This window comes from Nicotiana sylvestris, chromosome 8 (genome assembly GCF_000393655.2).
Source record: "Nicotiana sylvestris chromosome 8, ASM39365v2, whole genome shotgun sequence".
In the NCBI taxonomy this organism is placed as follows: Eukaryota; Viridiplantae; Streptophyta; class Magnoliopsida; order Solanales; family Solanaceae; genus Nicotiana; species Nicotiana sylvestris.
In genome coordinates, this window is record NC_091064.1 from 68919865 (window position 1) to 68944545 (window position 24681).

The 24681-nt window shown below is 40.7% G+C and overlaps 1 protein-coding gene across 1 annotated transcript; it reads right to left on the reverse strand.

Moving 5' to 3' along the window:
* Nucleotides 1-546: 546 nt before the first annotated feature.
* Nucleotides 547-1269, reverse strand: LOC138875176 (uncharacterized). Its single transcript, XM_070154000.1, has one exon. The coding sequence runs from the start codon at nucleotides 1267-1269 to the stop codon at nucleotides 547-549; it is 723 nt and encodes a 240-aa protein (XP_070010101.1).
* Between the last annotated feature and the right edge of the window lie 23412 nt (nucleotides 1270-24681).

Here is a 24681-nt window from a genome sequence, read left to right on the forward strand (position 1 = left end):
GGGATGCTCACAATAACATCAAATCACCAATTTAACAGTGGATTCAAGCCTAAGAACTTCAAGAACTCTTAAATTATTCTTTCGATCGAAAGGTCTATCAAATCTCGTTTGAATGACCTAAAAGTTTTCACACACATCCCAAATGACACAACGAAGCTACTGCCACTCTTGGAATTCTATTCCGACCCCTATATCAAAATCTCGCCTATCAACCGGGACCGACAAAATATCAACTTCGCCAATTTAAGCCTAAATATTCTCTACAACTCCAAAGCCCATTCCAATCGCACTCCTAAGTAACAAATCACCTCCCGAAGCTAACCGAACCATCGAAACTCACATCTGAGCCTTCTAACTCCTAACTCAACATCCGGTTGACTTTTCCAACTTAAGCCTTCTTAAAACAGACTAAATGTCTCATTTCTTACCAAAACCACACCAAACGCAAACCAATCAACTCGACCACATAAAACACAAATAACGAAGCATAAAGAAGCAGAAATAGGGGAAACGGAGCGGTAACTCATGAGACGACTGACCGGGTCGTCACATCAAGTCTTTGGGAGTAAATATTAAAAAGTTTATCGTCGGTATTACAACAATGATTTGAGCATTGTCCCTTATTACAGAACTCTTGCTCTTCTTCAGAAGATGAAGTATAACTTTCTTCATGAAGACCCTTAGGTCTTCACTTGTTGATGAAGAACCTTTATCAGTGTCAGATATTTCCGGAGAAGAATTTAAAAGAATCTTACATAAAGAATCTTTGATATGATCATCTAAATCAAGTTCCTTGATCTTGTCCTTTATTTTACAATACTTAGCATAATGGCCTACTCTACCACATTTATAACAGGCCTGAGGGTTTTTGGATTTAATAGAACCCTTACTGGCTTTATGAAAAGCCTTTCTTCTTTGGGTATTTTCCTGCTGTTTCTCCGGCGAACCCTTTTTTCTTTTGAAATCCTTTTTATGGGATTTCTTTTGCTTGGATGGTATATGAATGACGAACTGTTCATAGAATTCACCTAATTGTTGTCTCTCAGTGAGACGATGTTTATTAATTTGTTGGTTTAGCTTGATCTCATTACACAGAGCTAAACCTTCCTGAGTGCATACACGAAATAGTTTACTATATGAGTAATTATTATAATCAATACTCATTCCTATGCCTCTAAGAACCTTTCGAATCCTTTTAGCAAATAAAGGAGGGAGTCTATCTATGAATTTGGACATCCAATGAGTGCTATTACTCTCTGGTAATTCCATCACTCTGGATAAGAAAACATCTTTATACCATCGGAAAGATGTGAGGGTTTTACACCTCAAATTCTGGAGAACCAAGTTTAACACTTACTTGTTTAGCCCATCATTTAGGCTAACAGTACTGCAAAAACGGAAGAGGGAAGAAGAAGAATAGTACCAGACCAGAGACCCTTAGTTGTGGCCAAGCGACCTTTTTGATTTTATTTCAAAATGGAAAATATTATAGAAGGGGTTCTTTACAAGTAGAGCGAGAGACTAAAGAGAAGGAAGAGCTAATACATTGGCTAACTCTTGCCTCTAAAGAATGGAAAATGATCCTTATATAATGGATCAGCCTACAAACAAACAAAACTAAAAAGTAGAATTGGCCGACAAAATAATTACAGGTGTGGCCGACAAGATAAAAAGATAAAGTCCTATAATTACAAACTGACAAATTGTTTTATAAAAGCAGATTCCCTTCAATAATGGAGGGACCCTTTACTTTATTAAAGTTGTCTTTATTACCCCAATTATCTGATGGGGCCTTCAATAATTCAGACTTTGCTTTTCCCTTTGTCATTTTTCTCCGAAGATTCTTCGGAATTTTCCTTCAGCTTTGCAAGGAAATCTTCAATTTCTTCAATATTGAATTCTGTATCCGAGGGGCTCTGCGCTTCACCTGCTACACATACTTCTTCATTTGAAGTGCTTCCAATGGAGGCCATAGGGATATCATCTCTGATTGTTGTTTCAAAATTTCTTGCTAGATCCTTTTTTATTTCTTCGAAGTACGAAGCAAGGATATCTTTCTTCGATATAGCCCCTTTCTTCATTTGGAGCCTCTTTGTGATCATTTCAAAAGGACTTAATTTTTCCTCTGCAACCTGTGTTCTGTCTAATTTGACATAGGCCTGTATTTTAGCCTGTATTTGTTGGATTAACTCTTCACCATATAACTACCCTTGCTTGTTGGACTGGAGTAATTTTGCCCAAAACTTATGATAAAAGATTCTATTCAAACAAGGAATTCCTTCTCTGGTATAACCAACTTGTACATCCTATTTCATTATCCACGGGATAGAAAATTCTATGAAAAAGTACATGGCAGCAATGCCCTCATAAAAGATATTATCCTTTTGTAGTGAAATAATTTTGGGAGATATATCTACCCATTGAAAATATAAGCTTTTAAATAGACTTGGAGGTATTTCTAATGATGGACCGTATAACTTCTACCATTAGAAGAACCAATTTGGAATTTGTTGTCCGAACATATTAGGACAGAGTTTAATAAACCAAGAATGTTTCCTATTAGGATTTTCATAAAGGAAAGTTTTATTAAAACTCTCTACAAAGTCCCAATAATTACATTTGACCGAAATTTTTTGGTCAGGACGTGTATATTCACGATCCTTGAGGGTACTGATACCCCATTCATCAGAAGGTATAACCTTTTTAATAATGATCTTCGAAAAACTATAAGGTTTTCTGGTATTAGCAGGATAAAAGTGCTGAATTTCAACAGATCCTGTTGTTAAGAGTATAATCTCATAGTGCATCCTGTATTTATAAGAAGAAGTAGCGTATGATGCTGTATCAAAATACCTGGCCATTATTTGCCAAGGGTTATCCTTCCATTTAAGGTCGGATTGTTTCAAAAGAATTATTAACTCTTTTGTTTCTTTTTGAGTATAAAACTCAAAATTTTCATTACTATTCTCTGATATAACTGAGGAATAGGTTGGTATATTAGATGATGTACCTTCATCTTTCTTGCATTGTATAAAATCCATGAATTCTTTGTATAACGGATGTTTGGTATTACCTTGTGTCAGATTAGCGGCTATTAGCCTTTGATTTCCGATTTGGGCGAGAGTATTACTCTCTCTATTATTAGTAGATGCCCTTCCTCTTCCTCGTTGCTGAGGAGGTCTGTATACAGGTCTCACAATCTGTAGAGACAAATGGAGAACTATTAGTTCAAATATTCTCTTATAAGATAATCAGGAAGGGTATTATCAGACCCTTTTTTGTATATAATTTCGAAATCAAAAGGGGCTAATAAAGCTTGACACTTGCAAACATTTGTTTAGAAATATCATGTTTAAAAACTTTATTAAAGATAAACTTTTCTGCTTGACAATTAGTTTTAATCAAAAAATTTTGATTATATAAATGAGTTTGAAATTTCATAACACATTTGACAATAACAAGAATTTCGTTAGCTACAATCGCATAGTTCTTCTGGGAGTCATTCCATTTACCAGAATAAAACTGAACAAGATATTCTTCTTTATCTACTGGAGAACATTGTTTTAATATCCCGCCATAACCAATATTAGAGGCATCAATTTCCAAATCCTTTGCCCAGGTGGGATTGGCGAGAGTCAAACATGGAAGGTTATTAACTTTTTGTTTAATTCTCTTGACTGCTTCAGTATGACTATCAGTCCAAGCTTTAGGGTTCTTCTTTAATCTTTCATAAAGAAGAGCAATATCTTTAGCAAGGTCCTTTATAAAAGGAGAAATATAATTTAACCTTCCTAGAAATCTCTGAAGATGGGTTTTATTCGTAATTATATCAGAGATCTTAGAAGCAAATTCAATACTTCTACTAATAGGAATAATCCTACCCTTCTCAATGTTATGTCCCAAAAATCAAACAGAAGTTTGGAAAATCATCATATTTGGTTTTGATATAACTAAACCATTTTGAATAATAGTCTTTTTGAACAAATCTAAATGTTTGAAACGAGATTCTGTAATTTTTGAAAATACTAGAATATCATCAATATAAACATTTATGAAGTCTGTATAAGGAAGGAAAATATCATTCATAATTTTTTGAAATTCAGAGGAAGCATTTTTCAAACCAAAGGGCATAACATTCCATTCATATTGACCCATTGGCACATTGAAAGCAGTTTTATATCTATCTGATTCAGATATCTGAATTTGCCAATAACCTGATTTTTAATCAAATTTGAAAAATATAATGGCATCAAGTAATCTATCTAATAAATCTTTTTTATTAGGAATAGGATATCTAATCCATTTTAACACCTTATTAAGGGGATTGTAATTAATAACTAATCTAGGAACTCCTCGTTCCTGTTCAATATTCTTATTAACATAAAAAGCAGTACAAGACCATTTGGACTTTGAGGGTCTAATTAAACTCTTTTGCTGTAAGGAATCAATTTCCTTTTTGCATAACTCCAAATACTCAGAGTTCATCTGACAAGGTTGATCTTTGGTAGGAATATTATCCTCAGAAAAGTCTTCTTCATAAGGAATACTTATAATATGCTTTTTTCTACTCCAAAATTTATTCAGATGGTCACCACAAATAGAAGTAGAAAATTGGTTTTTGAGAAAATTAATTTTTTCTACTAACTTAGAATTTTTTAAATCTTGTTCAATCGTAATGGAATAAATTTCATTTTTCAAAAATTCAATTTGATTGACTTTTGAAGAAATATTATTAGAAATAATCTCATTTAAAAATCATTGAACTGGCTCAATTATAAACTCAAAAGTGATACTCTTACCATTGTAAGTACCAGTAAAACTTTTTGTTTCCCAATATAAAAAAGGCATTAATTTAATAAAAATGGGACACCAAGTATTACATCCCTATCAATGTCTTTTACCAAAATAAAACTTTTAGGAATGCATGTATCATGTTGGCAAATATAAGCCCTATGTAATTTATATGAAATACCCATTGCACCACCACTAGCATTTTTTAAACGGTGAGTGGTTTTATGAAAATATCTAGAGGGTATTACTCCCTCTTTTACATAATTTAAATCTGCTCCACTATCAAATAAAGCAACAAACTCTTTTATGAAATTGTAGTCAATTAGAAGAGTTATTTTTATTAAAAACTTTTGGGTGATGAAATAATGCAGTTTTTTCAAAAATTCATCTTCAGGAAAATCCATTACTGCCGAGATTTATTTCTTGAGTTAATTTATCTCAATACTTAAATCTTGGACAATAGAAAGTCTTTCAGGCTGAGACTTGTTTTTCACCATTTTTCTGATTTCAGACATGGTGTAAGGTCCTTTTTAAGATGGAATATCTTCCACCTCTTTTCCTACTTCTGCACTAGTAGGAATCTTATCTATTAATTGAGACCTTAATTTAGGGTCTTTAATAACCCTTAAAATATCTATCAAATTTTTGTTAGATAGAACATTGATCTTCAAGTCTCTAAATTGGGAGTAAATATTAAAAAGTTCATCGTCGGTATTACAAAAATGATTTGAGCATTGTCCTTATTACAGAACTCTTGCTCTTCTTCAGAAGATGAAGTATAACTTTCTTCATGAAGGACACTTAGGTCTTCACTTGTTAATGAAGAACCTTCATCGGTATCAGATATTTCTGGAGAAGAATTTAAAAGAATCTTACATAAAGAATCTTTGATATGATCATCTAAATCAAGTTCCTTGATCTTGTCCTTGATTTTACAATTCTTAGCATAATGGCTTACTTTACCACATTTATAACAGGCCTGAGGGTTTTTGGATTTAATAAAACCCTTTCTGGCTTTATGAAAAGCCTTTCTTCTTTGGGTCTTTTCCTACCGTTTCTCCAACGAACCATATTTTCTTTTGAAATCATTTTTATGGGATTTCTTCTTCTTGGAAGGTATATCAATGGCAAAATGTTCACAGAATTCACCTAATTGCTGTCTCTTAGTGAGACGATATTTCTTAGTTTGTTGGTTTAGCTTGATCTCATTACACAAAGCTAAATCTGCCTGAGTGCATACACTAAATAGTTTACCATATAACTAATTATTATAATCAATACTCATTATTGTGCCTCTAAGAACCTTTCGAATCCTTTCGGCAAATAAAGGAGGGAGTCCATCTATGAATTTGGCCTTCCAATGAGTACTATTTTGTGACGACCCGGCCAGTCGGATGTGACGACCCGGCCAGTCGTCTCATGAGTTACCGCTCCGTTTTCCCCATTTTAGCTTCTTTAAGCTTCGTTATCCGTGTTTTATGTGATCGAGTTGATTAGTTCGAGTTCGGAGAGGATTTGGTAAGAAATGAGACACTAAGTCTCTTTTAAGAAGGCTTAAGTTGGAAAAGTCAACCGGGCGTTGACTTATGTGTTAGAAGGCTCGGAAGTGACTTCCGATGGATCGCTTAGCTTCGGGAGGTGATTTGTGACCTAGGAGAGCGATCAAAATGGGTATTGGAGTTGAAGAGAAGATTTAGGCTTGAATTGGCGAAATTGATATTTCGGCAAATTCTGGTTGATAGGCAAGATTTTGATATAAAGGTCGGAATAGAATTCTGAGAGTTGCAGTAACTTCATTGTGTCATTTGGTATGTGTGTACAAAATGTTAGGCCATTCGGATGAAATTTGATAGATTTTTTGATCGAAAGCATAATTCAAGAGTTCTTGGAGTTCTTGGGCTTGAATTCGATGTAATTTGATGGTTTTGATGTTATCTGAGGTGTTTTGAGGATGGAACGAGTTTGGAGGATGTTTTAGGATGCGTTGGTGCTTTTGGTTGAGGTCCCGGGGGGTCTCGGTGTGATTTCGGATGGCTAACGGGAAGTTTGGAGTTGAAAAATATAACAGAAAAATGCAGCAGCTGTAGCAGGTCCAAGAGGACTGCAGGGGCGCGGCCGCGGTAGGCGTCGTGCGGACCGCGCGGTGATGCGGACCGCATAAAGTTGGAATGTGTCCGCATGAAGACTGACGTGGACCGCACAAAGTTGTTGTGCGGCCGCATGAATGGTTTTGGCAGCTTCTCTGAACTTCTTGGACGCGACCGCATAGCAAGATTGTGCGGCCGCATAAGTGAGACGCGGGCCGCATGAAGTGGGACGCGGCCGCATGAGTTTGACTTGTAGTTTCACAGTCCCTGAACTCGCGCGGACCGCACAAAAACGAGCGCGGCCGCGGTGAGAAGTCCTGAAGGGTACTCTATATAAATACGAGGTTTTGGGTTTTATTTGATATTTTGACCTAGAGAGCTCGGATTTTGGCAATTTTTCGAGGGTTTATTTCAAGAAAATCATCGGGGTAAGTGATTTTAACTCAGATTTGGCTAGAACACATGAATCTATCACTGAATTCATCATTTAATTCGTGATTTGGGATGGAATATGGGAAGAAAATTGTGAAACCTTTCAAAAATGTAAAATGATGATTTGAAGGACCAAATGGTATCGGAATTGTATAATTTTGGTATGGTTAGACTCGTGAGGGTATGAGTATTCTGAAAATGTAAATTTTACCTGATTCAGAGATGTGGGCCCGGGGCTCGAGTATTGCGAATTTCGAGATTTGGATATTTTTTCGAATGTTTTCGCTTGGGCAATGTTCCCTTAGCATATTGTGACCTATTCGTTCTAATTTTGGATAGATTCGACGCGCGTGGAGGCCAAATTGAGAGGCAAGGGCATAGCGAGCTAGAGTTTTGGCCAGTTTGAGGTGAGTAATGATTTTAAATGATGTCCTGAGGGTTTGAAACCCCAGATTTGCACAACGTAGTGCTATACTAAGTTAAGATACATGCTGTGTGACGAGCGTGAGGTTCAATGCTCTGGGGATTTGGGACTTGGTCCATCCCGAATGATATTTTACTACATTTTTTATTGAGACATATACTTTATTGTTGTGAATTGGGCTTGTTGCCATGCTTGGGGCCTTGTGCCGACCTGTAGAACCCTTAGGGGATTTTTGTCTGGTTTTCCCTCACTTATATTGTTAAAGAATTTTTATCCTCAGTCATGTTTCCAATTGTTTAAGAATGATATGACCCAAAATTTTGAAATGTTAATCATAAATAGGAAGAGATATGAGGGATGAGATCCCGACCGTATATTATTCCCGAGAGGTTGTGATTTTTAAATGACTGAGAGGGGTCGAGGACCCAATAGTGATGATATTTTATATGATATGGATCGAGTTGCACGCCGCAACAATTAGTTATATGGATTGGGCTGCACGCCACAGCAATTATAAAGCGCTTTGGCTGAAGGAGCCCCTCCGGAGTCTGCACACCCCCAGTGAGCGCAGTCGACTATTATTATTATGGATCGGGCTGTACGCCACAGCGATATACGGATCGGGCTGCACGCCGCATCGGTATATATATATATATATATTGACTCGGTTATCGTGAGAAGTATATTAATTGAGAACTGAGGATAAGAATGAAGAAATGAACTAAAATGCTTGAGAAGCTGATTTATACTGATTATATCTATTTTACCTGGTTAAAAGAATTTCACATGATTTCCTCATTCACTGATTTTTAAATGATTTTACTGTTTGATATAGAACTGCTTAGTGCCTTTACGTGATTTCATACTGTCAGCCATTATTTATTATTATTACTCACTTGGTCGGAGTACTCACATTACTCCCTGCACCACGTGTGCAGGTACAGGTATTCTTGAGGCATAGAGCGAGCTTTCCTGCCGTTCTGTTTCAATCAAAGTTATCGAGGTAGCTGCATGGCATTCGCAGACCTGATTTCTCCTTCTATGTCCACTTATTATTCCGCATTTTAGGCATATTTCTGTATTAGATTGTTGAAACCTTGTATTAGAGGCTCAGACTTGTGACACCGGATCAGTGGGCTGTTTTACAGAGATTTCTCGTGATTATGATTTCCGTACATTTCATCTGTTAAATTCATACTTCTATTTATATTAAATTGGTATTAAATCCCAAAACTTTGTATTGAGTTATAAAGAAAGAGATTGTGAGATGTTAGTTGGTCGGGCTTGCCTAGCATTGTATTGGGTGCCATCACGGTCGGGGTTGGGGTCATGACAAGTTGGTATCAGAGCCTAGGTTACTTGGTATCGCGAATCATGAGCCGGTTTAGTAAACACTCGCAGATCGGTACGGAGACATTTGTATTTATCCTCGAGAGGTTGCAGAACCTTTAGGAAAACTTCATATCCTTGAAACACTTGTCGTGCGAACTTGTTGATCCGAGTGCTAAACTTCTGTTATTCTATTCTCTCGCAGATGCCGAGGACTCGTGCTACCGGACGAGGAGGACTCGTGCTACCGGACGAGGCGGACGACCAGAAGTGCCACCCATTGAGGTCACCAGAGGCCATGGGCGCGGTCATGGCCTTGGTAGAGGCAGAGTAGCGAGGAAAGCACCTATTGACCCATCAGCTTCCCCAACTCCGGATCGGGCTCCAGCAGCAGCACCGGTTCAGGAACCAGCAGTGCCCATCGTGATCTCGGGTCTATAGGAGGCCTTGGCACATATCTTGACAGTTTGCACAGGCCTGGCTCAGGCAGTGTCAACCACCACAGCAGCAGCTACTTCACAGGCCGGGGAGGCAATCAGACCCCCGCTGCTCGCACAGATGAGCAGGTAGTGCAGGGACTACAGACACCGGGGGCACCTCCAGCTCAGCCGGTTGCACCAGCTCAGGAGTTTGTTGTGCCAGTCATGCCGGACGATGAGCAGCATCGTCTCGAGAGGTTTGGTAGACTCCAGCCTCCGTCATTCAGTGGTGCCAAGGGCGAGGATGCCCAGGGTTTTCTTGATAAGTGTCAACTGATGCTCCGTACAGTAGGTATTCTTGAGACTAGTGGTGTCACATTTACCACCTTTCAGTTTACTAGGGCTACCTTCATTTGGTGGGAGGCGTGTGAGAGGCGTAGGCCGGTTGGTGCAACGCCCCTGACTTGGCAGGAGTTCTCCACTCTATTCTTGGAGAAGTATGTACCGTAATCTCGTAGGGAGGAGCTACGTAGGTAGTTTGAGTGGCTAAAGCAAGGAGATATGACTATGTCACAGTATGAGGCGAGGTATTCTGAGTTGTATCATCATGTTGTTTGGATGGTTCCAACCGATCGGGAGAGGATCAGGAGATTTGTGTATGGCCTTAACTACTATCTCCGTATCTTGATGACTAGAGAGAGGGTATTGGGTGATACATTCGAGGAGGTGGTTGATATCGCTCGGGAGATTGAGATGGTTCGCCGTCAGGATAGAGAGGAGAGGGAGGCCAAGAGGCCTCGAGGCTCTAGCGGTTTCAGTGGTGCTCCTTCGAGGGGCCAGTTCCAGCAGGGTAGAGGTCGTTCTTTTAGGCCCGCTCAGTCGGCCCGTCCAGAGTATCGTGGGGCATCCTCAGGTCGTGGTTATCATGGGTCGCGGCAAGGCCAGTCATCACTCAGCGCCCTTCCAGCTTAGAGTTCATCTCGTGCCCCATCAGTCCAGGGTTCTTCCGTGGTAGGTCCTTCTTCTGGCCATTCTTGTGCCAGGGGTTCCCTTCAGTCCCCATCTCCAGCACCGAGTAGTTGTTACGAGTGCGGAGAGTTTGGGCATATGAGGAGGCAGTGTCCTCGACTTCGTGATGGTTAGTATCAACAAAGGGGTCAGCCCTCGACTTCTGCTCCAGTTACTTCACCACCCGCCCAGCTAGCTAGGGGTGGAGGTCAGGCAGCCAGGGGTCGCCCTAGAGGGGGAGGTCGATCAGGGGGCGGTTAGGCCCATTTCTATACACTCCCGAGCAGACCCGACGCAATTGCTTCGGATGCTGTCATTACAAGTATTGTTCCAGTCTGCCACAGAGATTCCTTTGTATTATTTGATCCCAGTTCCACCTTTTCTTATGTGTCATCATACTTTGCTCATTATTTGGGTACGCCCCGTGAGTTTCTTGTTTTACCGGTTCATGTATCTACCCCAGTGGGCGATACTGTTGTTGTAGACCGTGTATACCGGTCATATGTGGTGACTATTGGCGTTCTGGAGACCCGACTAGATCTATTGCTATTGAGCATGGTGGATTTTGATGTCATTTTAGGCATGGATTGGCTATCTCCATGTTGTGCTATTCTAGACTATCATGCTAAGACAGTCACTTTGGCTATGCCGGGTGTACCGCGGATCGAGTGGGGTGGTATGACTGATTATATCCCTAGTAGAGTGATCTCTTTCTTGAATGCCCAGCGTATGGTTGGGAAGGGTTGCCTTTCATATCTAGCATTTGTAAGGGATGTTGGAGCTGAGACTCCTAGTATCGATTCTGCCCCAATTGTGAGGGATTTTCCCGATGTGTTTCCTGCAGACCTACTAGGCATGCCACCGGACAGGGACATTGATTTTAGTATTGACCTGGTGCCGGGCACTCGGCCCATTTCTATTCTGCCGTATCGTATGGCACCAACAGAGTTGAAGGAATTGAAAGAACAACTTCAGGAACTCCTAGATAAGGGGTTCATTCGGCCTAGTGTGTCACCTTGGGGTGCGCCCGTTATGTTTGTGAAGAAGAAGGATGGCACAATGAGAATGTGCATCGATTATAGGCAATTGAACAAAGTAACAATTAAGAACAAGTACCCTTTGCCTCGCATTGATGATTTATTTGATCAGCTTCAGAGAGCGAGAGTGTTCTCCAAGATTGATCTCCGTTCGGGCTATCACCAGTTGAAGATCAGGGATTCAAATATTCTTAAGGCTGCTTTCAGGACCAGATATGGTCATTATGAGTTTCTTGTTATTTCTTTCGGGCTAACCAATGCCCCAGCAGCATTCATGCACTTGATGAACAGCATATTCCGGCCTTATCTTGATTCGTTCGTTATAGTATTCATTGATGATATCTTGGTGTACTCGCGTAGTTAGGAGGAGCACGCGGAGCATTTGAGAGTTGTGTTGCAGAGATTGAGGGAGGAGAAGCTTTATGCAAAGTTCTCCAAGTGTGAGTTTTAGCTCAGTACAGTGGCTTTCTTGGGACACGTGGTGTCCAGCGAGGGTATTCAGGTTGACCCAAAGAAGATAGAGGCGGTTCAGAGTTGGTCTAGATCGTCCTCAGCAACAGAGATTCGTAGCTTTCTTGGGTTAGCAGGATATTATCGCCGGTTTGTTCAGGGATTTTCATCCACTGCATCGCCCTTGACCAAGTTGACTCAGAAGGGTGCTCCATTTGTATGGTCGGATGAGTGTGAGGAGAGCTTTCAGAAGCTCAAGACAGTTTTTACCACAGCTCCAGTGTTGGTTTTGCCATCAGCTTCGGGTTCATATATTGTGTATTGTGATGCTTCGAGAGTTGGGATTGGTTGTGTGTTGATGCAGGAGGGTAGAGTTATTGCTTATGCTTCTCGTCAGTTGAAGCCCCATGAGAAGAACTACCCCGTTCATGATTTGGAGTTGGTTGCCATAGTTCATGCATTGAAGATTTGGAGGCATTACTTGTATCGCGTATCTTGCGAGGTGTTCAATGATCATCGCAGTCTTCAGTATTTGTTCAAGCAAAAGGATCTTAATTTGAGGCAGCGGAGATGGTTGGAGTTGCTTAAGGATTATGATATCACTATTCTGTATCATCCGAGAAAAGGCCAACGTATTGGCCGATGCTTTGAGCCGAAAGGCAGTGAGTATGGGGAGTTTGGCATATATTTCAGTTGGGGAGAGACCCCTTGCAGTTGATGTTCAGGCCTTGGCCAATCGGTTTGTGAGATTGGATATTTCGGAGCCCAGTCGGTTGTTGGCTTGTGTGGTTTCTCGGTCTTCCTAATATGATCGCATCAAAGAGCGCTAGTATGATGATCCACATTTGCTTGTCCTTAAGGGAAGAGTTCAGCATGGTGATTCCAGAGATGTGACCATTGGTGATGATGGTGTGTTGAGGATGCAGGGCCAGATTTGTGTGCCCAATGTGGATGGGCTTAGAGCGTTGATTCTGGAATAGGCCTATAGCTCGCGGTATTCTATTCATCCAGGTGCCGCGAAGATGTATCAGGATTTGAGGCAGCACTATTGGTGGAGAAGAATGAAGAAAGATATTGTGGGATTTGTAGCTCAGTGTCTCAATTGTCAGCAGGTGAAATATGAGCATCAGAGACCGGGTGGCTTTCTTTAATAGATGGTTATTCCCGAGTGGAAGTGGGAAAGGATCACTATGGACTTTGTGGTTGGAGTTCCTCAGACTTTGAAGAAGTTTGATGCTATTTGGGTGATTGTGGATCTGCTGACCAAGTCCGCACACTTCATTCCTGCGTGTACTACCTATTCTTCAGAGCGGTTGGTAGGGATTTATATCCGGGAGATTGTTTGGTTGCATGGTGTTCCGGTTTCCATCATCTCAGATAGAGGTACTCAGTTTACTTCGCAGTTTTGGAGAACCGTGCAGAGAGATTTGGGTACTCAGGTAGAGTTGAGCACAACGTTTCATCCTCAGACGGACGGACAATTCGAGCGCACTATTCAGATACTGGAGGACATGTTGCGCGCATGTGTTATTGATTTCGGAGGTTCTTAGGATGAGTTTTTGCCGCTTGCAGAGTTTGCCTACAACAACAGCTATCAGTCCAACATTCAGATGGCACCATATAAGGCCTTGTATGGGAGACGGTATAGATCTCCAGTTGGTTGGTTCGAGCCTTAGAGAAAGTGAAGGTGATTTAGGAAAGACTTCGTACAGCTCAGTCACGTCAGAAGAGTTATGCGGACCGGAAGGTTCGAGATGTGTCCTATATGGTTGGTGATAAGGTCTTGCTGAAGGTTTCGCCCATGAAGGGTGTTATGAGGTTTGGGAAGAAAGGCAAGTTGAGTCCACGGTTCATTGGGCCTTTTGAGGTGCTTCAGAGGATTGGGGAGGTGGCTTATGATCTTGCTTTGCCACCCAGCCTGTCGAGTGTGCATCCGGTATTTCATGTTTCTATGCTCCGGAAGTACATTGGGGATCCGTCTCATGTTTTGGACTTCAGCATGGTTCAGTTGGATGATGATTTGACCTTTGATGTGGAGTCAGTAGCTATTTTGGATCGTCAGGTTCAGAAGTTGAGGTCAAAGGATATAGCTTCAGTGAAAGTGCAGTGGAGAGGTCGGCCCATGGAGGAGGCTACCTGGGAGACCGAGCGGAAGATACGGAGCAGATATCCTCATCTGTTTGAGGCTTCAGGTATGTTTCTTGACTCATTCAAGGATGAACGTTTGATTAACTTGGGGAGGATGTGACGACCCGGCCAGTCGTCTCATGAGTTACCGCTCCGTTTTCCCCATTTCAGCTTCTTTACGCTTCATTATCCGTGTTTTATGTGATCGAGTTGATTAGTTCGAGTTCGGAGAGGATTTGGTCAGAAATGAGACACTTAGTCTCTTTTAAGAAGGCTTAAGTTGGAAAAGTCAACCGGGTGTTGACTTATGTGTTAGAAGGCTCGAAAGTGAGTTCCGATGATTCGGTTAGCTTCGGGAAGTGATTTATGATCTAGGAGCGCGATCAGAATGGGTTTTGGAGTTGTAGATAAGATTTAGGCTTGAATTGGCGAAATTGATATTTCGGCAAATTCCGGTTGATAGGCGAGATTTTGATATAAGGGTCGGAATAGAATTCCAAGAGTTGCAGTAACTTCATTGTGTCATTTGGGATGTGTGTGCAAAATTTCACGCCATTCAGACGAAATTTTCATAGACGTTTTGATCGAAAACATAATTCAAGAGTTCTTGGAGTTCTTAGGCTTGAATTCGATGTAATTTGATGGTTTTAATGTTTTCTGAGGTGTTTTGAGGATTAGAACGAGTTTGGAGGATGTTTTAGGATGCGTTGGTGCTTTTGGTTGAGGTCCCGAGAGGCCTCGGGGTGATTACGGATGGCTAACGGGAAGTTTGGAGTTGAAAAATATAACAGAAAAATGCAGCAGCTGTAGCAGGTCCAAGAGGACTGCAGGGGCGCGGCCGCGGTAGGTGTCGCGTGGACCGCGCGGTGATGCGGACCGCACAAAGTTGGAATGCGGACGCATGAAGACTGGCGCGGACCGTACAAAGTTGTTGTGCGGCCGCATGAATGGTTTTGGAAGCTTCTCTGAACTTCTTGGACGCGACCGTATAGCAAGATTGTGCGGCCGCATGAGTGAGACGCGGGCCACATGAAGGGGGACGCGGCCGCATGATTTTGACTTGTAGTTTCACAGTCCCTGAACTCGCGCGGACCGCACAAAAATGGGCGCGGCCGCGGTGAGAAGACCTGAAGGGTACTCTATATAAATACGAGGTTTTGGGTTTTATTTGATATTTTGACCTACAGAGCTCGGATTTTTGTAATTATTCGAGGATTTTTTCAAGAAATTCACCGGGTAAGTGATTTTAACTCAGATTTGGCTAGAACACATGAATCTATCACTGAATTCATCATTTAATTCGTGATTTGGGATGAAATTTGGGAAGAAAATTGTGAACCTTTCAAAAATGTAAAATGATGATTTGAAGGACCAAATGGTATCGGAATTGGATAATTTTTGCATGGTTAGACTCGTGAGGGTATGAGGATTCTGAAAATGTAAATTTTACCCGATTCCGAGATATGGGTCCGGGGCTCGTGTTTTGCAAATTTCGAGATTTTGATATTTGTCAAATGTTTTCGCTTGCGCTATGTTCCCTTAGCATATTGTGACCTATTCGTTCTGATTTTGTATAGATTCGACGCGCGTGGAGGCCAATTTGAGAGGCAAGGGCATAACGAGCTAAAGTTTTGGCCAGTTTAAGGTGAGTAATGATTTTAAATGATGTCCTGAGGTTTGAAACCCCGGATTTGCACAACGTAGTGCTATACTAAGTTGAGATACACGCTGTGTGATGAGGGTGAGGTTCAATGTTATGGGGATTTGGGACTTGGACCATCCCGAATGATATTTTACTACATTTTTGATTGAGACATATACTTTATTGTTGTGAATTGGGCTTGTTGCCATGCTTGGGGCCTTGTGCCGACCTGTAGAACCCTTAGGGGATTTTTGACTGGTTTTCCCTCACTTATTTTGTTAAAGAATTTATATCCTCAGTCATGTTTCCAATTGTTTAAGAATGATATGTACCAAATTTTTGAAATGTTAATCATAAATAGGAAGAGATATGAGGGCTGAGATCCCGACCGTACATTATGCCCGGGAGGCTGTGATTTTTAAATGACTGAGAGGTGTCGAGGACCCAATAGTGAGGATATTTTATATGATATGGATCGGGTTGCACGCCACAGTAATTACTTATATGGATCGGGTTGCACGCCGCAGCAATTATAAAGTGCTTGGGCTGAAGGAGCCTCTCCGGAGTCTGCACACCCCCAGTGAGCATAGTCGACTATTATTATTATGGATCGGGCTGTACGCCACAGCGATATACGGATCGTGCTGCACGCTGCAGCGGTATATATATATATTTATTGACTCGGTTATCGTGAGAAGTATATGAATTGAGAATTGAGGATAAGAACGAAGAATTGAACTAAAATGCTTGAGGAGCTGATTTATATTGATTATATCTATTTTACCTGGTTAAAAGAATTTCACATGATTTCCTCATTCACTGATGTTTAAATGATTTTACTGTTTTGATATAGAACTGCTTAGCGCCTTTACGTGATTTCATACTGGCAGCCATTATTTATTGTTATTACTCACTGGGTCAGAGTACTCACATTACTCCTTGCACCATGTGTGCAGGTACAGGTATTCTTGAGGCATAGAGCGAGCTTTCCTGCCGTTCTGTTTCCATCGGAGTTATCGAGGTAGTTGCATGGCGTTCGCAGACCCGATTTCTCCTTCTATCTCCACTTATTATTCCGCATTTTAGGCATATTTCTGTATTAGATTGTTGAAACCTTGTATTAGAGGCTCAGACTTGTGACACCGGATCAGTGGGCTGTTTTACAGAGATTTTTTGTGATTATGGTTTCCGCACATTTCATCTGTTAAATTCATACTTCTATTTATATTAAATTGGTATTAAATCCCGAAAATTTGTATTGAGTTATAAAGAAAGAGATTGTGAGATGTTAGTTGGTCGGGCTTGCCTAGCATTGTGTTGGGCGCCATCACGGCCGGGGTTGGGGTCGTGACATATTACTCTCTAGTAAATCCATCACTCTGGATAAAAGAAATATCATTATACCATCGGAATGATGTGAGGGTTTTACACCTCAAATTCTGGAGCATCGTTCTAATGGTTTCACTATTATCAGACCATCTTCCAGAAAAGTGTTCAATGATATTCATGATTAAAGAATAGACTGAGTTTTGAATAGTCTTATCATCTTCAGTCTTGGTGGCGTTCATTATTTGAAAACATTGGTCATGAGTGAGATAATTATCCCACCACCCTTTCAGTTGATTAGTAAATCTGACAATAATCATTTCTGCAATTGCCCTATCTGTATTTTTATTAACTTTACAGATAGTACTGTACATAAGCATTCTATGTACTGTCGTTGTCACGACTCCAAACCGGTCGGCCCTCATGGCGCCTCTCGAATAATAGTGCGGAATAAAATACCAGCCCAACATCGGGGTGTCACTAGTCATGAGAAACTATCAAGGTCTAAATACAACAAAAGTCTAAAAATGTACTAAATACAGTAACAACAATGAGGGGAAGGAAGCGGTGCTGCGAACGTCATGCAACCACCTTGCTAACTCTGATGACTCCGCGACTGAGCTATCAACACCCGCTATCGGGTTCCGATATAACTGAATCTGCACACGAGGTGCAGGTAGTAATGTGAGCACTCCAACCCAGTAAGTAATAAGAGTAAATAAAGGTTGAGCAGTAGGAAACAATGAATCCACATTTACGCTGGGTTCAATAAACACAAAAGGCTTTCAAATCATAATACGAGTCAATCTTCCCTTTTAAAATCCAACTTTTAGTAAAAATCATCTTTGAAATACCTTCCAACAGTTTCATTAGGGGTTCAATACCATTTAAAATAATAATAGAGATTAAAGTCATAATCGGCCCCTTGGGCAAAGCATAGTTCGTAAAACAGCCCCTCAGGCAAAATAGTAATCACAAACACTTCATAACTTGAAAATCTCAGTGGAAATAACCAATGTCAAATCAGTGATTAATTTCTCAACATCTCATAAACCCCAGTTTAAATAAAAGTTGTTTTAAAACATTTGCGCAACTTTCCGACAGAGGCTCAATATAAAGATGAGTGAAAACTGTCAATAAATCAACATATTCGATAGAAACTCATTTTAAGAGGAGTGAAATCAATAAGTCCATAAACAAGCCTCTCAGGCAAAACACCAATTATATGAATGTATATATCTATCGCCCCTCGGGATAGCCTCTCTGTCACTCGTGACTCAACTCTTACCAATGAGTACTCGCACTCAGCATTCACGCTCAATTGGTACAATATAGTAACCGCTGCGGCGTGCAGCGCGATCCGTATATCTCTCACAATAACTGAAATCAAAGTAACCGCTGCAGCGTGCAGCCCGATCCATGCATCGTTGTGGTGCACAATCCGATCCATATAAATAGTCGAGTGCGCTCACTGGGGGTGTACAGACTCCGGAGGGGCTCCTACATCCCAAGCGCTATATTGTTGCGGCGCGCAGCCCGATCCATATAAGTATTGATGTGGCGTGCAGCCCGATCCATATACATGCATATATACATTGCTACGGCGTGCAGCTAGATATATAATCCTCATGCTTAGGCCCTTGACCTCTCTCAGTCATTAACCTCACTATCAGACTCTCAGTCTATCTCAGTCATCAATCTCACAATCAGACCGTCGGTCTATCTCAGTAAAACAGGAACTCAGCCCAAAACAATTTCCACATTTTAAGAATATAGTGATAAAACCAGATTTGAGCAATAAACAGGTAAAACATGACTGAGAATATGCTTTCAAACAAATAGAGTAAGGAAAGATAGTAAAAATGCCCCTAAGGGTCTGAACAAGTCGGCACAAGGCCCCAAACATGGCATACCGCCCAAAAATATAATAATGTCAAACAATTAACTATCAAATACGCATTAAAATATTCGTTCGGGATGGACTAGGTCACAATCCCCAGTGGTGCTCTACCCCATGCTTGTCATCCAGCGTGCAAGTCACCTTAAAGTAACACAACGACGTATAATCCAGGGTTTCAAACCCTCAGGACAGTATTTACAATCATTACTTACCTCGAACTGGCTAATCCTCTAGCTCGTGATGCCTTTGTCTCTAAATCGACCTCTGAATGCCTCGAATCTAGCCACAATATTTCGATTCAGTTAATAAAAATTATAGGAATTAATTCCATATGAAATTCTATATTTTCCATTAAAAATCCAAAATTGCACTCAAAATTCGCCCATGGGTCCCACATCTCGGAACCCGACAAAAATTACGGAATATGAAACCTCATCCAACCATACCAATTTTACTAAAATCCGACATCAACTCAACCCTCAAATCTTAAATTAAACCAAGAGGGTTTTCAAGATTTTCCCAACTAAAATCACCAATTAAATGCCAAAACTAGTAATAGATTCGGGTAATCTAACCAAAATTAAGTTAAGAACACTTACCCCGTTGTTTTCTCTGAAAATCTCCCGAAAATCGCCTCTCCCCGAGCTCAAATTTGGTAAAAATGGAAAATGGGATTCGTCCCATTTTCCAGAACATAACATTCTGTCCGAAAAAATGTACTGTTCACTCTAACTCCATCATACGAACTCGAAATTCGATGATTCTTGTTCCTATGAGTCACAAATAATAATATGAACATAGCCCTTCAGTCGAAACTCAATTCGGAGCTCATTTGCTCAGTTCAATACCCATTTCGCTCGTTAAAAAATTAACTCATGTTTCGTGTCAAAAACCCAATCGCGACTTGATTAAATTAGACCAAACTTTCCAGATCTGTCCTATAATTCATTATCAAAATTCCGGAAGTCTCGAAATCAAATTTCGATCTCTAGAACTAAAAATGGATCTTTGGATCATTACATGCTTATGCTCAAAACGACAAAATCTTCCAAAACTTATCCGAGACTCATGTGACCCCGACCAAACATGCCAACACACCCCATAACATAATTCAAACTTGTTCCAACCTTTGGAATGCTCAAAACAACATCAAAACATCATATCACCCTCGGATTCAAGCCTAAGAATTCCAAAACTTCCGAAATCCGATTTCGATCAAAAAGTCGACCAAACGACGTCCAAATGACCTGAAATTTTGCACACGCATCACAAATAACATAACGAAGCCATAACAACTCTCGGATCAAAATCTCACCTATCAATCGGAATTCGCCAAAATATTAACTTTGTCAATTCAAGTCAAATCCTTCCACAGACTTCCAAAATGCATTCTGATCGCGCTCCTAAGTAATAAATCACCCAACGAAGCTATCCAAATCATAAAATTTCCGATCCGAGCTCATATACAAATAAGTCAACTCTTAGTCAAACCGTTCAAATTCAAAGCTTTCAACTGAGACTGTTCCTTCAAATTCATTCCGATTTTTCCTGAAAACCAAAACCAATGATCTACAACAGTCATAATACGTTACACTGGGCAACTCATGCCCGGGAACTGGCGATCAAAGTGCAAAAGTTGAAAACAACCGGTCGGGTCGTTACATCCTCCCCCACTTAAACACACGTTCGTCTTCGAACGTGCCCAGAGTTGTTCCAGAAGCCAGCCAATTGCTGAATAACTTTACCATGCATATACCCGGGGGTGATCCCACGTTACCCTACCTCATATAGGTTCGATAACACAATATAACTGAAATTTCACAATCCATCCTAGTCCATAAACCATAGAACCATATTTCTGCTTCTAAAATCCTCAATACGATCAGAACCTCACACCTATACTTTGAATAGACCCGAACTAGCTGTAGTAACCTATGCCTGCAACCTCAAGTGCAGTTATTCGATATACCACATAACTCAAACACATGTAGCGATAACTTCCATTCACAGCAGCTGCACATAACACCCGAATACCGGTAGAAACCTCTTATCAACTAAAGTCTCATTCCAACACTTCCATATACTGCCAATGATAAATCAAACACGCAATAAATCATAACAATCTCTCAGATCAGTCATCCATAAGGTTACTTTTCCTTTGGCAAGGACCATAGCAATTTCTGAACCGAACCTCGATATTTACCCATCAAACATGCTGAAATCGAATCTGTTTGTATTTATTAATAATCTCCAACGATCCCCTCTAATCCAACACATTACTCTGGTGACATGACACATCCATACAGACCTAAGCCACAACTTGCACAATACATGCATCCATACGCAACAATTCGAACATACTCAAATCATGAAAATGACTCAAATGAAAGAGCTGAACCTCAAGTTCACTAGTACCACCACAATACAAGACTGACAACCCGTCTCACATCATAGGAACAGAACACACGAATCTAACCTGCAAGGTCATACCTCCACATATATTCACTGCAATGCACGACCTTATTTAAACACTGCTCCACATGGAACCACCTTATGTCACTATGCTCGAAATCGACAACCATGCACAATTTGATATCTGGAACTAAAGCAATTCATCATACTCATGGTGAAGCAAATAACATACACCACGCACACCCGATAGGACATGACCGATACGCCATTCACCGAGCAATACTAAATTACTCTTCCCGCTCGACTTCCATTATGAAACTCCAATAGAACCGCACCATAGGTGCCTATAACCAACAGATCGTATCATCTCACAACACATAAAGGTAACTCATAGATCTCCTCATATCACTAATAAGCTCAATAACAGTCGAATCAACCTATCCCTCAACAATACAATTCGGGGCCAACCAAGACGACTCGAGCTAGAACACGCATCCACATTGGCCTGCCAACGAACTCCTTACCAAGGAAGCCTAAAGCTGCTCATTCAACTACCATAACTCTTGCAGGAGCCATACGATACGGTTCCCGGCATCACATAAATACCGAAATCCACAACCTCTAATACCCAATTATTCCACTATAGATACTCTAAAATTTCCTTGCGCCACCAAACAAACCCGAATATCACCGGTCGATCTAAAAAGAAGGTGCCGCAATACTACCGAAGTGCTACCAACTTAATAACATTGCCCTTTTACTAAAACATAGACTCTCGTCAAATCATTTCCAATTAGCAGTACCATTTCCTTAATCATCTGAGGCTATCCGTTGCCTAAGAGTTTTATGAACATCCTTTCAGAACTGAACTGTAACTTATCTAGCCAAGAACTTCCATTGATCCCATCTAGAAGAAAAATCATTACATATCCTATGCTTTTCACACTCGGAGAAATTGCACCTCTCCAACCACGGTAGAAATCAATAAGAACTCTCCCAATTCCATTTGCAAAAATTCAACTGCCAGGACTGAATCCTTCTAACTAGACCAAGCTAAGCAAGCCATCAAAACCCAAGAGCATTGTTGCAAAATAGCTGTAGGAACTTATTACCTCGAACACACACAAGGAATTAATCATATCCTTACCATACCAATTTGGTCTACTATCAAGATACCCCATCTATCTAAATTCCTTCTGATTCATCTTTAACTTGATATTCCTTCTCGTTGTAGCACCACAATTTCCTCAACCTAGGCTTATCACACGAAAACCAAGCATAAAGCTACATTGTCTAAGGCTCCTAAGCTGTTGAATACTCTGTAAGTGTTCTCCAAAGCCATTACCTTCACCTTCCCGATACTGATATATAGAATCCCATAATTAATATAGAAAATACCACAAGTCTTGCCATCTTCCACTGAAAACTCAGTTTCTATCCATAAGTACAACTTAGAAGCCTCCAAATATTGCATGTAGAGTTTTGAACACAATAGGACCATTCTCTAGAGTCATCCACACTACTCAAACCATAGTTAGATTGATTAAACGAACTGAACAACCTGTGCTTCATTAGCACTCCGACACTGTAGAATGTGACCTCATTCCAATATAACCAAGCAACTTCTTTCCCTATGCATTGGACATTCCATACCAACCACAACTCAAGTCATTCCCCGATTCTCGTACACCCATAAAGCATAACATAGCATTTATTGAAATTTCCTTTACTCGAGCCATAACTGATTCCAAATGCGCCTCGAACTAGGACCATTAGATCATATAACCGTGCAATCAACTATTCAATAGCGGACTCCCCCACTTGGCTCAAAGCCATAGGTCAAACACGCACCATAACTCATAACACATACGCTTTATTGCTGCCATAATACCATAGTGAGATTAACTCAATCCTTCATAAGCTCGTGGAACACAGACCATATGGTACTTCATATCTTCTACAAATCTTGTATTTACTCTCATAACAATTAAACCCACTCTCTTAAGCGACCCAAATTAAATTCACATATATATTTCACTTGTAAATGGGATCTTCTAACAGACAACATAAATATCACACAACTCCAGAACACTTTGCAGGAGATAACCCACCTGCTCCGCCTTAACTAACATTTATGTATACCTTCCACCATCATAAACTGTACGCAGACACTTAGTCTTCCTGAGTCTGAACTCATATCGCAACATGATTTTTTTATTTTTTTTAAAGAGTTACATTTCAAGATGAATCAAAGGACGCACAATATGAATTCAAGAATGTGAAATTTTCCTAAAGGTTCTACAACCCCTCGAGGATAAATACAGACGTCTCCGTACAGATCCGCAAGACTCTACTAAACCTACTTATGACTTGTGAGACTTATGTAACCTAGGCTCTGATACCAACTTGTCATGACCCCAAATCGGCCCGGTCGTGATGGCGCCTCTCGTGAAGACAAGGCTAGTGTGACGACCCAAAAGGGTCATCACCTATTTCTAATTGAAATTTGTGTCTCCAAAGCCCTGAAAACCTCATTTAGAGTCGCCTCGATTTGTGTGTGCAGTCCGAGCACGTCGCCAGAAAGCTTAAATGTGAAATCTTGTGAAAATTGCTAAGTTTTGACCTCAAAATGAATAAATTTGACTTCGGTCAATATTTTAGCTAAACAGACCCGGACTAGTGATTTGATAATCCCAGAGGGTCCGTAGGAAAATATGGGACTCGGGCGTATGCCCGGAATCGAATTCTGAGCTCCCCAGCCCGAGTTATGAATATTTAAGTGAAATTGTTCTCTGAAAATGTTTAAAGAAAATGGAAATGAAATCTGATTAGAAAGCAATGGTATCGGGCCTGTATTTTGGTTTCGGATCTCGGTACAAGTCTTATATATGTTTTGAATCACTCCTATAAAGTTTGGTAAAAAACGAACGTCGTTTGATGTGATCCGGACACAAATTGGGAAAATTGATGTTTAAAAGGAAATCTGAGAAATTTCATTGATCTTGAGGCTCAATTCGATGTTCATGATATTATATTGGTGATGTGATCATACGAATATGTTCGTAGGGTGTTTTTAAGGTAGTGTGCATGCTTGGTTAAGAGTTTCGAGGGTTTGGTGAGTTTCTAGTAGGTTCCGGGATACCTTAGACTTTAGAAGATCAAATGTTGCATGTTCAGGAATATAGACAGGTCTTTGAACCCTCTTGCGCGGTCCGCGAGCAATCACGTGCAGCCGCAGAGGGGCCAGCGCATCCGCGGTCGCCTTGAGCGGTCCACAGTGGTTGTTGTGCGGCCGCG

Bases quoted from the DNA above. Each gene is read 5' to 3' on its own strand.
- LOC138875176 (XM_070154000.1), bottom strand. From the start codon at position 1,269: ATGGAATTACCAGAGAGTAATAGCACTCATTGGATGTCCAAATTCATA.